This window comes from Oncorhynchus mykiss, chromosome 25, assembly GCF_013265735.2.
Source record: "Oncorhynchus mykiss isolate Arlee chromosome 25, USDA_OmykA_1.1, whole genome shotgun sequence".
Taxonomy (NCBI): domain Eukaryota; kingdom Metazoa; phylum Chordata; class Actinopteri; order Salmoniformes; family Salmonidae; genus Oncorhynchus; species Oncorhynchus mykiss.
The window spans coordinates 42945817-42960937 of record NC_048589.1 but is presented as its reverse complement, the minus strand read 5'-3'; the positions used below and the strand labels follow the sequence as shown (position 1 = coordinate 42960937).

The following is a 15121-nucleotide window of genomic DNA, read 5'->3' as shown; positions in this document are numbered from 1 at the left end:
ACACCTTGTACTCTGTGTCATGTAGAGGGCTAACATCCCACATCCCACACCTTGTACTCTGTGTCATGTAGAGGGCTAACATCCCACATCCCACACCTTGTACTCTGTGTCATGTAGAGGGCTAACATCCCACACCTTGTACTCTGTGTCATGTAGAGGGCTAACATCCCACACCTTGTACTCTGTGTCATGTAGAGGGCTAACATCCCACATCCCACACCTTGTACTCTGTGTCATGTAGAGGGCTAACATCCCACACCTTGTACTCTGTGTCGTGTAGAGGGCTAACATCCCACACCTTGTACTCTGTGTCATGTAGAGGGCTAACATCCCACACCTTGTACTCTGTGTCATGTAGAGGGCTAACATCCCACACCTTGTACTCTGTGTCATGTAGAGGGCTAACATCCCACATCCCACACCTTGTACTCTGTGTCATGTAGAGGGCTAACATCCCACACCTTGTACTCTGTGTCGTGTAGAGGGCTAACATCCCACACCTTGTACTCTGTGTCATGTAGAGGGCTAACATCCCACACCTTGTACTCTGTGTCATGTAGAGGGCTAACATCCCACATCCCACACCTTGTACTCTGTGTCATGTAGAGGGCTAACATCCCACATCCCACACCTTGTACTCTGTGCCATGTAGAGGGCTAACATCCCACACCTTGTACTCTGTGTCATGTAGAGGGCTAACATCCCACATCCCACACCTTGTACTCTGTGTCATGAAGAGGGCTAACATCCCACATCCCACACCTTGTACTCTGTGTCATGTAGAGGGCTAACATCCCACACCTTGTACTCTGTGTCATGTAGAGGGCTAACATCCCACACCTTGTACTCTGTGTCATGTAGAGGGCTAACATCCCACATCCCACACCTTGTACTCTGTGTCATGTAGAGGGCTAACATCCCACATCCCACACCTTGTACTCTGGGTCATGTAGAGGGCTAACATCCCACACCTTGTACTCTGTGTCGTGTAGAGGGCTAACATCCCACATCCCACACCTTGTACTCTGTGTCATGTAGAGGGCTAACATCCCACACCTTGTACTCTGTGTCGTGTAGAGGGCTAACATCCCACATCCCACACCTTGTACTCTGTGTCATGTAGAGGGCTAACATCCCACATCCCACACCTTGTACTCTGTGTCATGTAGAGGGCTAACATCCCACACCTTGTACTCTGTGTCGTGTAGAGGGCTAACATCCCACATCCCACACCTTGTACTCTGTGTCATGTAGAGGGCTAACATCCCACACCTTGTACTCTGTGTCGTGTAGAGGGCTAACATCCCACACCTTGTACTCTGTGTCGTGTAGAGGGCTAACATCCCACATCCCACACCTTGTACTCTGTGTCATGTAGAGGGCTAACATCCCACATCCCACACCTTGTACTCTGTGTCGTGTAGAGGGCTAACATCCCACACCTTGTACTCTGTGTCATGTAGAGGGCTAACATCCCACATCCCACACCTTGTACTCTGTGCCATGTAGAGGGCTAACATCCCACACCTTGTACTCTGTGTCATGTAGAGGGCTAACATCCCACATCCCACACCTTGTACTCTGTGTCATGTAGAGGGCTAACATCCCACACCTTGTACTCTGTGTCATGTAGAGGGCTAACATCCCACACCTTGTACTCTGTGTCATGTAGAGGGCTAACATCCCACACCTTGTACTCTGTGTCGTGTAGAGGGCTAACATCCCACATCCCACACCTTGTACTCTGTGTCATGTAGAGGGCTAACATCCCACACCTTGTACTCTGTGTCGTGTAGAGGGCTAACATCCCACATCCCACACCTTGTACTCTGTGTCATGTAGAGGGCTAACATCCCACATCCCACACCTTGTACTCTGTGTCGTGTAGAGGGCTAACATCCCACACCTTGTACTCTGTGTCATGTAGAGGGCTAACATCCCACACCTTGTACTCTGTGTCATGTAGAGGGCTAACATCCCACATCCCACACCTTGTACTCTGTGCCATGTAGAGGGCTAACATCCCACACCTTGTACTCTGTGTCATGTAGAGGGCTAACATCCCACATCCCACACCTTGTACTCTGTGTCATGTAGAGGGCTAACATCCCACACCTTGTACTCTGTGTCATGTAGAGGGCTAACATCCCACACCTTGTACTCTGTGTCATGTAGAGGGCTAACATCCCACATCCCACACCTTGTACTCTGTGTCATGTAGAGGGCTAACATCCCACACCTTGTACTCTGTGTCGTGTAGAGGGCTAACATCCCACATCCCAAACCTTGTACTCTGTGTCGTGTAGAGGGCTAACAACCCACACCTTGTACTCTGTGTCGTGTAGAGGGCTAACATCCCACACCTTGTACTCTGTGTCATGTAGAGGGCTAACATCCCACACCTTGTACTCTGTGTCATGTAGAGGGCTAACATCCCACATCCCACACCTTGTACTCTGTGTCATGTAGAGGGCTAACATCCCACATCCCACACCTTGTACTCTGTGCCATGTAGAGGGCTAACATCCCACACCTTGTACTCTGTGTCATGTAGAGGGCTAACATCCCACATCACACACCTTGTACTCTGTGCCATGTAGAGGGCTAACATCCCACATCCCACACCTTGTACTCTGTGTCATGTAGAAGGCTAACATCCCACATCCCACACCTTGTACTCTGTGCCATGTAGAGGGCTAACATCCCACACCTTGTAGTCTGTGTCATGTAGAGGGCTAACATCCCACATCCCACACCTTGTACTCTGTGTCATGTAGAGGGCTAACATCCCACATCCCACACCTTGTACTCTGTGTCATGTAGAGGGCTAACATCCCACACCTTGTACTCTGTGTCATGTAGAGGGCTAACATCCCACATCCCACACCTTGTACTCTGTGCCATGTAGAGGGCTAACATCCCACACCTTGTACTCTGTGTCATGTAGAGGGCTAACATCCCACATCCCACACCTTGTACTCTGTGTCATGTAGAGGGCTAACATCCCACACCTTGTACTCTGTGTCATGTAGAGGGCTAACATCCCACACCTTGTACTCTGTGTCATGTAGAGGGCTAACATCCCACACCTTGTACTCTGTGTCGTGTAGAGGGCTAACATCCCACATCCCACACCTTGTACTCTGTGTCATGTAGAGGGCTAACATCCCACACCTTGTACTCTGTGTCGTGTAGAGGGCTAACATCCCACATCCCACACCTTGTACTCTGTGTCATGTAGAGGGCTAACATCCCACATCCCACACCTTGTACTCTGTGTCGTGTAGAGGGCTAACATCCCACACCTTGTACTCTGTGTCATGTAGAGGGCTAACATCCCACACCTTGTACTCTGTGTCATGTAGAGGGCTAACATCCCACATCCCACACCTTGTACTCTGGGTCATGTAGAGGGCTAACATCCCACACCTTGTACTCTGTGTCGTGTAGAGGGCTAACATCCCACATCCCACACCTTGTACTCTGTGTCATGTAGAGGGCTAACATCCCACACCTTGTACTCTGTGTCGTGTAGAGGGCTAACATCCCACATCCCACACCTTGTACTCTGTGTCATGTAGAGGGCTAACATCCCACATCCCACACCTTGTACTCTGTGTCATGTAGAGGGCTAACATCCCACACCTTGTACTCTGTGTCGTGTAGAGGGCTAACATCCCACATCCCACACCTTGTACTCTGTGTCATGTAGAGGGCTAACATCCCACACCTTGTACTCTGTGTCGTGTAGAGGGCTAACATCCCACACCTTGTACTCTGTGTCGTGTAGAGGGCTAACATCCCACATCCCACACCTTGTACTCTGTGTCATGTAGAGGGCTAACATCCCACATCCCACACCTTGTACTCTGTGTCGTGTAGAGGGCTAACATCCCACACCTTGTACTCTGTGTCATGTAGAGGGCTAACATCCCACATCCCACACCTTGTACTCTGTGCCATGTAGAGGGCTAACATCCCACACCTTGTACTCTGTGTCATGTAGAGGGCTAACATCCCACATCCCACACCTTGTACTCTGTGTCATGTAGAGGGCTAACATCCCACACCTTGTACTCTGTGTCATGTAGAGGGCTAACATCCCACACCTTGTACTCTGTGTCATGTAGAGGGCTAACATCCCACACCTTGTACTCTGTGTCGTGTAGAGGGCTAACATCCCACATCCCACACCTTGTACTCTGTGTCATGTAGAGGGCTAACATCCCACACCTTGTACTCTGTGTCGTGTAGAGGGCTAACATCCCACATCCCACACCTTGTACTCTGTGTCATGTAGAGGGCTAACATCCCACATCCCACACCTTGTACTCTGTGTCGTGTAGAGGGCTAACATCCCACACCTTGTACTCTGTGTCATGTAGAGGGCTAACATCCCACACCTTGTACTCTGTGTCATGTAGAGGGCTAACATCCCACATCCCACACCTTGTACTCTGTGCCATGTAGAGGGCTAACATCCCACACCTTGTACTCTGTGTCATGTAGAGGGCTAACATCCCACACCTTGTACTCTGTGTCATGTAGAGGGCTAACATCCCACACCTTGTACTCTGTGTCATGTAGAGGGCTAACATCCCACACCTTGTACTCTGTGTCATGTAGAGGGCTAACATCCCACATCCCACACCTTGTACTCTGTGTCATGTAGAGGGCTAACATCCCACACCTTGTACTCTGTGTCGTGTAGAGGGCTAACATCCCACATCCCACACCTTGTACTCTGTGTCGTGTAGAGGGCTAACAACCCACACCTTGTACTCTGTGTCGTGTAGAGGGCTAACATCCCACACCTTGTACTCTGTGTCATGTAGAGGGCTAACATCCCACACCTTGTACTCTGTGTCATGTAGAGGGCTAACATCCCACATCCCACACCTTGTACTCTGTGTCATGTAGAGGGCTAACATCCCACATCCCACACCTTGTACTCTGTGCCATGTAGAGGGCTAACATCCCACACCTTGTACTCTGTGTCATGTAGAGGGCTAACATCCCACATCACACACCTTGTACTCTGTGCCATGTAGAGGGCTAACATCCCACATCCCACACCTTGTACTCTGTGTCATGTAGAAGGCTAACATCCCACATCCCACACCTTGTACTCTGTGCCATGTAGAGGGCTAACATCCCACACCTTGTAGTCTGTGTCATGTAGAGGGCTAACATCCCACATCCCACACCTTGTACTCTGTGTCATGTAGAGGGCTAACATCCCACATCCCACACCTTGTACTCTGTGTCATGTAGAGGGCTAACATCCCACACCTTGTACTCTGTGTCATGTAGAGGGCTAACATCCCACATCCCACACCTTGTACTCTGTGCCATGTAGAGGGCTAACATCCCACACCTTGTACTCTGTGTCATGTAGAGGGCTAACATCCCACATCCCACACCTTGTACTCTGTGTCATGTAGAGGGCTAACATCCCACACCTTGTACTCTGTGTCATGTAGAGGGCTAACATCCCACACCTTGTACTCTGTGTCATGTAGAGGGCTAACATCCCACACCTTGTACTCTGTGTCGTGTAGAGGGCTAACATCCCACATCCCACACCTTGTACTCTGTGTCATGTAGAGGGCTAACATCCCACACCTTGTACTCTGTGTCGTGTAGAGGGCTAACATCCCACATCCCACACCTTGTACTCTGTGTCATGTAGAGGGCTAACATCCCACATCCCACACCTTGTACTCTTTGTCGTGTAGAGGGCTAACATCCCACACCTTGTACTCTGTGTCATGTAGAGGGCTAACATCCCACACCTTGTACTCTGTGTCATGTAGAGGGCTAACATCCCACATCCCACACCTTGTACTCTGTGCCATGTAGAGGGCTAACATCCCACACCTTGTACTCTGTGTCATGTAGAGGGCTAACATCCCACATCCCACACCTTGTACTCTGTGTCATGTAGAGGGCTAACATCCCACACCTTGTACTCTGTGTCATGTAGAGGGCTAACATCCCACACCTTGTACTCTGTGTCATGTAGAGGGCTAACATCCCACATCCCACACCTTGTACTCTGTGTCATGTAGAGGGCTAACATCCCACACCTTGTACTCTGTGTCGTGTAGAGGGCTAACATCCCACATCCCACACCTTGTACTCTGTGTCGTGTAGAGGGCTAACAACCCACACCTTGTACTCTGTGTCGTGTAGAGGGCTAACATCCCACACCTTGTACTCTGTGTCATGTAGAGGGCTAACATCCCACACCTTGTACTCTGTGTCATGTAGAGGGCTAACATCCCACATCCCACACCTTGTACTCTGTGTCATGTAGAGGGCTAACATCCCACATCCCACACCTTGTACTCTGTGCCATGTAGAGGGCTAACATCCCACACCTTGTACTCTGTGTCATGTAGAGGGCTAACATCCCACATCACACACCTTGTACTCTGTGCCATGTAGAGGGCTAACATCCCACATCCCACACCTTGTACTCTGTGTCATGTAGAAGGCTAACATCCCACATCCCACACCTTGTACTCTGTGCCATGTAGAGGGCTAACATCCCACACCTTGTACTCTGTGTCATGTAGAGGGCTAACATCCCACATCCCACACCTTGTACTCTGTGTCATGTAGAGGGCTAACATCCCACATCCCACACCTTGTACTCTGTGTCATGTAGAGGGCTAACATCCCACACCTTGTACTCTGTGTCATGTAGAGGGCTAACATCCCACATCCCACACCTTGTACTCTGTGCCATGTAGAGGGCTAACATCCCACACCTTGTACTCTGTGTCATGTAGAGGGCTAACATCCCACACCTTGTACTCTGTGTCATGTAGAGGGCTAACATCCCACATCCCACACCTTGTACTCTGTGTCATGTAGAGGGCTAACATCCCACACCTTGTACTCTGTGTCATGTAGAGGGCTAACATCCCACATCCCACACCTTGTACTCTGTGTCGTGTAGAGGGCTAACATCCCACATCCCACACCTTGTACTCTGGGTCATGTAGAGGGCTAACATCCCACACCTTGTACTCTGTGTCGTGTAGAGGGCTAACATCCCACATCCCACACCTTGTACTCTGTGTCATGTAGAGGGCTAACAACCCACATCCCACACCTTGTACTCTGTGTCGTGTAGAGGGCTAACATCCCACACCTTGTACTCTGTGTCATGTAGAGGGCTAACATCCCACATCCCACACCTTGTACTCTGTGTCATGTAGAGGGCTAACATCCCACATCCCACACCTTGTACTCTGTGTCGTGTAGAGGGCTAACATCCCACACCTTGTACTCTGTGTCGTGTAGAGGGCTAACATCCCACACCTTGTACTCTGTGTCATGTAGAGGGCTAACATCCCACACCTTGTACTCTGTGTCGTGTAGAGGGCTAACATCCCACATCCCACACCTTGTACTCTGTGCCATGTAGAGGGCTAACATCCCACATCCCACACCTTGTACTCTGTGTCATGTAGAGGGCTAACATCCCACACCTTGTACTCTGTGCCATGTAGAGGGCTAACATCCCACACCTTGTACTCTGTGCCATGCCATGTAGTAGTTGACACGGAGGGGAATGACAGCACTAACAGACTGGTACCCAAGCTATATGCATATTCAGATACACGTATAAACTTGTTTAATGCAGTAGGGCTCACCTGTCTTGGCGGGGCCCTTGTTGCCACTATGACTGGCTGTGTGGTTGAGGATCTTCCCCATCTGTTGGAGCATCGCAGGAAACCCTCGGATACCCTCAGAGTGTTTCACCTTGGGTTCCACCCTCAGTCCTGAGGAACGAAGGGGATAACAGGGTTAGAAAGGGCTCCGCTATGTCTCCTGAGGAAAGGGGAACGGAGGGGACTAGGGGGACGGAGGGGACTAGGGAGACGGAGGGAGACGGAGGGGGACTAGGGAGACGGAGGGGGACGAGGGAGACGGAGGGGGACGAGGGAGACGGAGGGGGACTAGGGAGACGGAGGGGGACTAGGGAGACGGAGGGGACTAGGGAGACGGAGGGGGACGAGGGAGACGGAGGGGGACGGAGGGGGACTAGGGAGACGGAGGGGACTAGGGAGACGGAGGTGGACGAGGGAGACGGAGGGGGACGGAGGGGGACTAGAGAGACGGAGGGGACTAGGGAGACGGAGGGGACTAGGGAGACGGAGGGGGACGGAGGGGGACGAGGGAGACTGAGGGGGACTAGGGAGACGGAGGTGGACGAGGGAGACGGAGGTGGACGGAGGGGGACTAGGGAGACGGAGGGGACTAGGGAGACGGAGGGGACTAGGGAGACGGAGGGGGACGAGGGAGACGGAGGGGACTAGGGAGACGGAGGGGACTAGGGAGACGGAGGGGGACTAGGGAGACGGAGGGGACTAGGGAGACGGAGGGGGACTAGGGAGACGGGAGGGGACGAGGGAGACGGAGGGGACGAGGGAGACGGAGGGGACGAGGGAGACGGAGGGGGACGAGGGAGACGGAGGGGACTAGGGAGACGGAGGGGGACTAGGGAGACGGAGGGGGACGGAGGGGACGAGGGAGACGGAGGGGGACTAGGGAGACGGAGGGGACTAGGGAGACGGAGGTGGACGAGGGAGACGGAGGGGGACGGAGGGGACTAGGGAGACGGAGGGGGACGAGGGAGACGGAGGGGACTAGGGAGACGGAGGGGGACTAGGGAGACGGAGGGGGACTAGGGAGACGGAGGGGGACTAGGGAGACGGAGGGGGACTAGGGAGACGGAGGGGGACTAGGGAGACGGAGGGGGACTAGGGAGACGGAGGGGGACTAGGGAGACGGAGGGGACGAGGGAGACGGAGGGGACGAGGGAGACGGAGGGGGACTAGGGAGACGGAGGGGGACGGAGGGGACGAGGGAGACGGAGGGGACTAGGGAGACGGAGGGGACTAGGGAGACGGAGGGGGACGAGGGAGACGGAGGGGACTAGGGAGACGGAGGGGGACTAGGGAGACGGAGGGGGACTAGGGAGACGGAGGGGGACTAGGGAGACGGAGGGGGACTAGGGAGACGGAGGGGACGAGGGAGACGGAGGGGACGAGGGAGACGGAGGGGACGAGGGAGACGGAGGGGGACTAGGGAGACGGAGGGGGACGGAGGGGGACTAGGGAGACGGAGGGGACTAGGGAGACGGAGGGGACGAGGGAGACGGAGGGGACTAGGGAGACGGAGGGGACTAGGGAGACGTACCCCACCCTCCACCTACCTCTTCCCTCCAGACTGCTGTGTAGCCGTCTCTCTGCTGTGTCCAGCAGCTGTCTGGAGGTCTTCCACAGCTGGCAGTGACAGCAGGCCAGGTCGAAGGCAGCCATGGCAGGGGGGCTGAGCTCCTCCAGGAGGGTGTGCAGGAGGCCTGTCCCTGGGGGGTCCAGGACACAGCGGCCCAGCCAGTAGCCCTCCTCCAGGGACGGAACGGGGCGACCAGGGGTGGAAAGGAGACGGTCTGCCACGTCAGAGACGGAATAGAAAGCCATGCCTAACGAGAGACACACAGGGAGTCAGCCTCTAACCCCAACTCTACAGACAGACAGGGAGTCAGGGTCTAACCCCAATGCTACAGACAGCCTCTAACCCCAACTTGACAGAAACACACACAGATCTATATAGAGTAGAAGGACTTATTTAACAGAGAGGATGAATGAGTTATAGTTTTCACACACGATAAGAGGACATTCACAAAGTAAAAGCACCTAAATAACCGTCCTATCAAATGAGGACCGAGCATTCTTGTGTTAAGACAGGTGAGATGCTATGTGGAAGACAAGTACACAGATACACAGGAACGATGTTTTATTGTGACCGTACGGAAGTCTACTTCCGTACGTCTCACTTCATTTGACTGCCCTGACCATACGTCTTTCTGGATAAGAGTGTCTGCTAAATGACCTGCAGCGGCAGCACTCCCGATGGCCTGCAGGGTGGAGCGCCCACTACTTCCCAGGCGACTACGCCCCGGGGCGGGCGCCACGGCCGTCGCTCCCAGGCCCTCTGAGGAAGAGGAGGATGAAGATAAAGAGTGGGTCTCCATCTTCTGCTCCACGCGACCCAGCTCCTCCAGGACTTCCCGGTAACGCTCCATGAAGACCAGTTCCCCAAAGCACCATGACCCCTCCAGGCCAAACATCAGAGACACCTAGACAGAGGTCAAAAGGTCAGAGAAACCTATACATAGGTCAAAAGGTCAGAGAAACCTAGACAGGGGTCAAAAGGTCAGAGAAACCTACACAGAGGTCAAAAGGTCAGAGAACCCTACACAGAGGTCAAAAGGTCAGAGAAACCTACACAGAGGTCAAAAGGTCAGAGAAACCTAGACAGGGGTCAAAAGGTCAGAGAAACCTACACAGAGGTCAAAAGGTCAGAGAACCCTACACAGAGGTCAACAGGTCAGAGAAACCTACACAGAGGTCAAAAGGTCAGAGAAACCTACACAGAGGTCAAAAGGTTAGAGAAACCTAGAAAGACAGATAAGAGGACCAGGATGGGACCAACCAGAGATGTAAACCATGTCACAGAATATCACAACACTACATGCTGCCCAACCTAACAGCCAGTCCTAACTCACTCCCCCTAGAACATCCGCGTGGCTCCAACCCGTCAACCCCTGTAGATCTGACGGCTTGGAAAACAGGTATAAGAGGTGTATTTGTAAAGCTTTCACCAATATTGCAGACGTCCTTAAAGATCTGCATATTGAAGGAATCGGGCCAAGAGGAAGGGGGGTCCTAACCTGTAACCCTGGGTCCCACCATGTAACCCTGGGTCCTAACCTGTAACCCTGGGTCCTAACCTGTAACCCTGGGTCCTACCATGTAACCCTGGATCCTACCATGTAACCCTGGGTCCTACCATGTAACCCTGGGTCCTAACCTGTAACCCTGGGTCCTAACCTGTAACCCTGTAACCCTGGGTCCTAACCTGTAACCCCTGGTCCTAACCTGTAACCCTGGGTCCTAACCTGTAACCCTGGGTCCTAACCTGTGACCCTGGGGCCTACCCTGTAACCCTGTAACCAAACCTGTAACCCTGGGTCCTAACCCGTAACCTAACCCTGTAACCCTTGGTCCTAACCTGTAACCTAACCGTGTAACCCTGGTTCCTACCCTGTAACCCTGGGTGCTAAACCGTAACCCTGGGTCCTAACCCGTAACCCTGGGTCCTAACCCGTAACCCTGGGGCCTACCCCGTAACCCTGGGTCCTAACCCGTAACCCTGGGGATGACCCTGTAACCCTGGGGCCTACCCCGTAACCCTGGGTCCTAACCCGTAACCCTGGGGATGACCCTGTAACCCTGGGTCCTAACCCGTAACCCTGGGGCCTACCCCGTAACCCTGGGGATGACCCTGTAACCCTGGGTCCTACCCTGTAACCCTGGATCCTAACCTGTAACCTTGGGTCCTAACCCGTAACCCTGGGGCCTACCCCGTAACCCTGGGGCCTACCCCGTAACCCTGGGGCCTACCCCGTAACCCTGGGGATGACCCTGTAACCCTGGGTCCTACCCTGTAACCCTGGGTCCTAACCTGTAACCATGTAACCCTGGGGCCTACCCTGTAACTCTGGGGCCTACCCTGTAACCCTGGGTCCTACCTGTAACCCTGGGTCCTACCCTGTAACCCTGGATCCTAACCTGTAACCCTGGGTCCTAACCTGTAACCCTGGATCCTAACCTGTAACCCTGGGGCCTAACCTGTAACCCTGTAACCCTGGGTCGTACCCTGTAACCCTGGGTCCTAACCTGTAACCCTGGCTCCTAACCTGTAACCCTGTAACCCTGGGTCCTAACCTGTAACCCTGGGTCCTAACCTGTAACCTAACCCTGTAACCCTGGGTCCTAACCTGTAACCCTGGGTCCTAACCTGTAACCCTGGGTCCTAACCTGTAACCCTGGGTCCCAACCTGTAACCCTGGGTCCTAACCTGTAACCCTGGGTCCTAACCTGTAACCCTGGGTCCCAACCTGTAACCTTGGGTCCTAACCCGTAACCCTGGGTCCTAACCCGTAACCCTGGGTCCTAACCCTGGGTCCTACCCTGTAACATTGGGTCCCAACCTGTAACCCTGTAACCATGGGTCCTAACCCGTAACCATGGGTCCTAACCCGTAACCCTGGGTCCTAACCCGTAACCCTGGGTCCTAACCTGTAACCCTGGGTCCTAACCTGTAACCCTGGGTCCTAACCCGTAACCCTGGGTCCTAACCCGTAACCCTGGGTCCTAACCCGTAACCCTGGGTCCTAACCCTGGGTCCCAACCTGTAACCCTGTAACCATGGGTCCTAACCCGTAACCATGGGTCCTAACCCGTAACCCTGGGTCCTAACCCGTAACCCTGGGTCCTAACCTGTAACCCTGGGTCCTAACCTGTAACCCTGGGTCCTAACCTGTAACCCTGGGTCCCAACCTGTAACCCTGGGTCCCAACCTGTAACCCTGGGTCCCAACCTGTAACCCTGGGTCCCAACCTGTAACCCTGGGTTCTAACCTGTAACCCTGGGTCCTAACCTGTAACCCTGGGTCCTAACCCGTAACCCTGGGTCCTAACCCTGGGTCCTACCCTGTAACACTGGGTCCCAACCTGTAACCCTGTAACCATGGGTCCTAACCCGTAACCATGGGTCCTAACCCGTAACCCTGGGTCCTAACCTGTAACCCTGGGTCCTAACCTGTAACCCTGGGTCCCAACCTGTAACCCTGGGTCCCAACCTGTAACCCTGGGTCCTAACCTGTAACCCTGGGTCCTAACCCGTAACCCTGGGTCCTAACCCTGGGTCCTACCCTGTAACACTGGGTCCCAACCTGTAACCATGGGTCCTAACCCGTAACCATGGGTCCTAACCCGTAACCCTGGGTCCTAACCTGTAACCCTGGGTCCCAACCTGTAACCCTGGGTCCTAACCTGTAACCATGGGTCCTAACCCGTAACCATGGGTCCTAACCCGTAACCCTGGGTCCTAACCTGCAACCCTGGGTCCTAACCTGTAACCCTGGGTCCTAACCTGTAACCCTGGGTCCTAACCCTGGGTCCTACCCTGTAACACTGGGTCCCACCCTGTAACCATGGGTCCTAACCCGTAACCCTGGGTCCTAACCCGTAACCCTGGGTCCTAACCCTGGGTCCCAACCTGTAACCCTGGGTCCTAACTTGTAACCCTGGGTCCCAACCCGTAACCCTGGGTCCCAACCTGTAACCCTGGGTCCTAACCTGTAACCCTGGGTCCTAACCTGTAACCCTGGGTCCTAACCCGTAACCTAACCCTGTAACCCTGGGTCCCAACCCGTAACCCTGGGGTTGACCCGTAACCCTTGGTCCTAACCTGTAACCCTGGGTCCTAACCCGTAACCTAACCCGTAACCCTTGGTCCTAACCCTATAACCCTGGGTCCTAACCCGTAACCCTGGGTCCTAACCCTGTAACCCTTGGTCCTAACCCGTAACCCTTGGTCCTAAACCGTAGCCCTTGGTCCTAACCTGTAACCTAACCCGTAACCCTTGGTCCTAACCCGTAACCCTTGGTCCTAACCCGTAACCTAACCCTATAACCCTGGGTCCTAACCCATAACCCTTGGTCCTAACCCGTAACCTAACCTGTAACCCTGGGTCTTAACCCGTAACCTAACCCTGTAACCCTGGGTCCTAACCCGTAACCCTTGGTCCTAACCCATAACCCTGGGGTTGACCCGTAACCCTTGGTCCTAACCTGTAACCCTGGGCCCTACCCTGTAACCCTGGGTCCTAACCCGTAACCTAACCCGTAACCCTTGGTCCTAACCCTATAACCCTGGGTCCTAACCCGTAACCCTGGGTCCTAACCCTGTAACCCTTGGTCCTAACCCGTAACCCTTGGTCCTAAACCGTAGCCCTTGGTCCTAACCCGTAACCTAACCCGTAACCCTTGGTCCTAACCCGTAACCCTTGGTCCTAACCCGTAACCTAACCCTATAACCCTGGGTCCTAACCCATAACCCTTGGTCCTAACCCGTAACCTAACCTGTAACCCTGGGTCCTAACCCGTAACCCTGGGTCTTAACCCGTAACCCTGGGTCCCAACCCGTAACCCTGGGTCCCAACCCGTAACCCTGGGCCCTACCCTGTAACACTTGGTCCTAACCTGTAACCAAACCCATAACCCTTGGTCCTAACCTGGTGTGCTTCCATGTAGTTTCCTCGGCGGATGCAGGCCATGAGCAGGGACTCAGGTGGAGACAGCATGGCCGGAACTACCCAGCTACCCATACTTCCACAGGGGCACACCTCCCACTCCGACCGCCCGGCTCCTCCACTTCCATCTGGAACAGGGGACAACAGTTCTAGAAGGAACCACGCTGAGTATACCAAACATTAAGAACACCTTCCTAATATTGAGTTGCACCGTTTTGCCCTCAGAACAGCCTCAATTCGTCTGGGAACGGACTCTACAAGGTGTTGAGAGCGTTCCACAGGGATGCTGGACCATGTTGTCTCCAATGCCTCCCACAGGGTCAAGTTGTCTGGATGGTTTTTGGGTGGGTGGACCATTCTTGATACACACAGGAAACTGTTGAGCGTGAAAAACCCAGCATCGTTGCAGTTCTTGACACAAACCGGTGCGCCTTGGCACCTACTATTCAACCCTGTTCAAAAGACACTTCAATATTGTCTTCCCCATTCACCCTCTGAATGACACACGAACACGTAATGGCACAATGGCACGATGGCACGTAATGGCACAATGGCACGTAATGGCACAATGGCACGTAATGGCACAATGGCACGTAATGGCACAATGGCACGTAATGGCACAATGGCACGTAATGGCACAATGGCACAATGGCACAATGGCACATAATGGCACAATGGCACGTAATGGCACAATGGCACGTAATGGCACAATGGCACATAATGGCACAATGGCACATAATGGCACAATGGCACGTAATGGCACAATGGCACGTAATGGCACAATGGCACGTAATGGCACACATAATGGCACAATGGCACGTAATGGCACAATGGCACGTAATGGCACAATGGCACGTAAATTAGGAAAAACCATAACAACTTAGCAGAAAATAGGCTTTATATGTTGCTTCCTGTGTCACCTGAGGGGCTGCTTACCTGA

The 15121-nt window shown here is 53.5% G+C and overlaps 1 protein-coding gene across 2 annotated transcripts in view; it reads right to left on the bottom strand.

The window, feature by feature from the left end:
• The window catches only part of zfyve26 (zinc finger, FYVE domain containing 26), a 120251-nt gene that overhangs the window by 78250 nt on the left and 26880 nt on the right, over positions 1-15121 (bottom strand). For both annotated transcript variants that reach the window (XM_036962338.1, XM_036962337.1), the window contains exons 13-16: positions 14164-14309; positions 9913-10159; positions 9233-9502; positions 7668-7796 (exon numbers count right to left, since the gene is read on the bottom strand). In XM_036962338.1, the coding sequence (XP_036818233.1) occupies positions 7668-7796; positions 9233-9502; positions 9913-10159; positions 14164-14309 (792 nt within the window). The remainder of the gene's footprint in view (positions 1-7667; positions 7797-9232; positions 9503-9912; positions 10160-14163; positions 14310-15121) is intronic.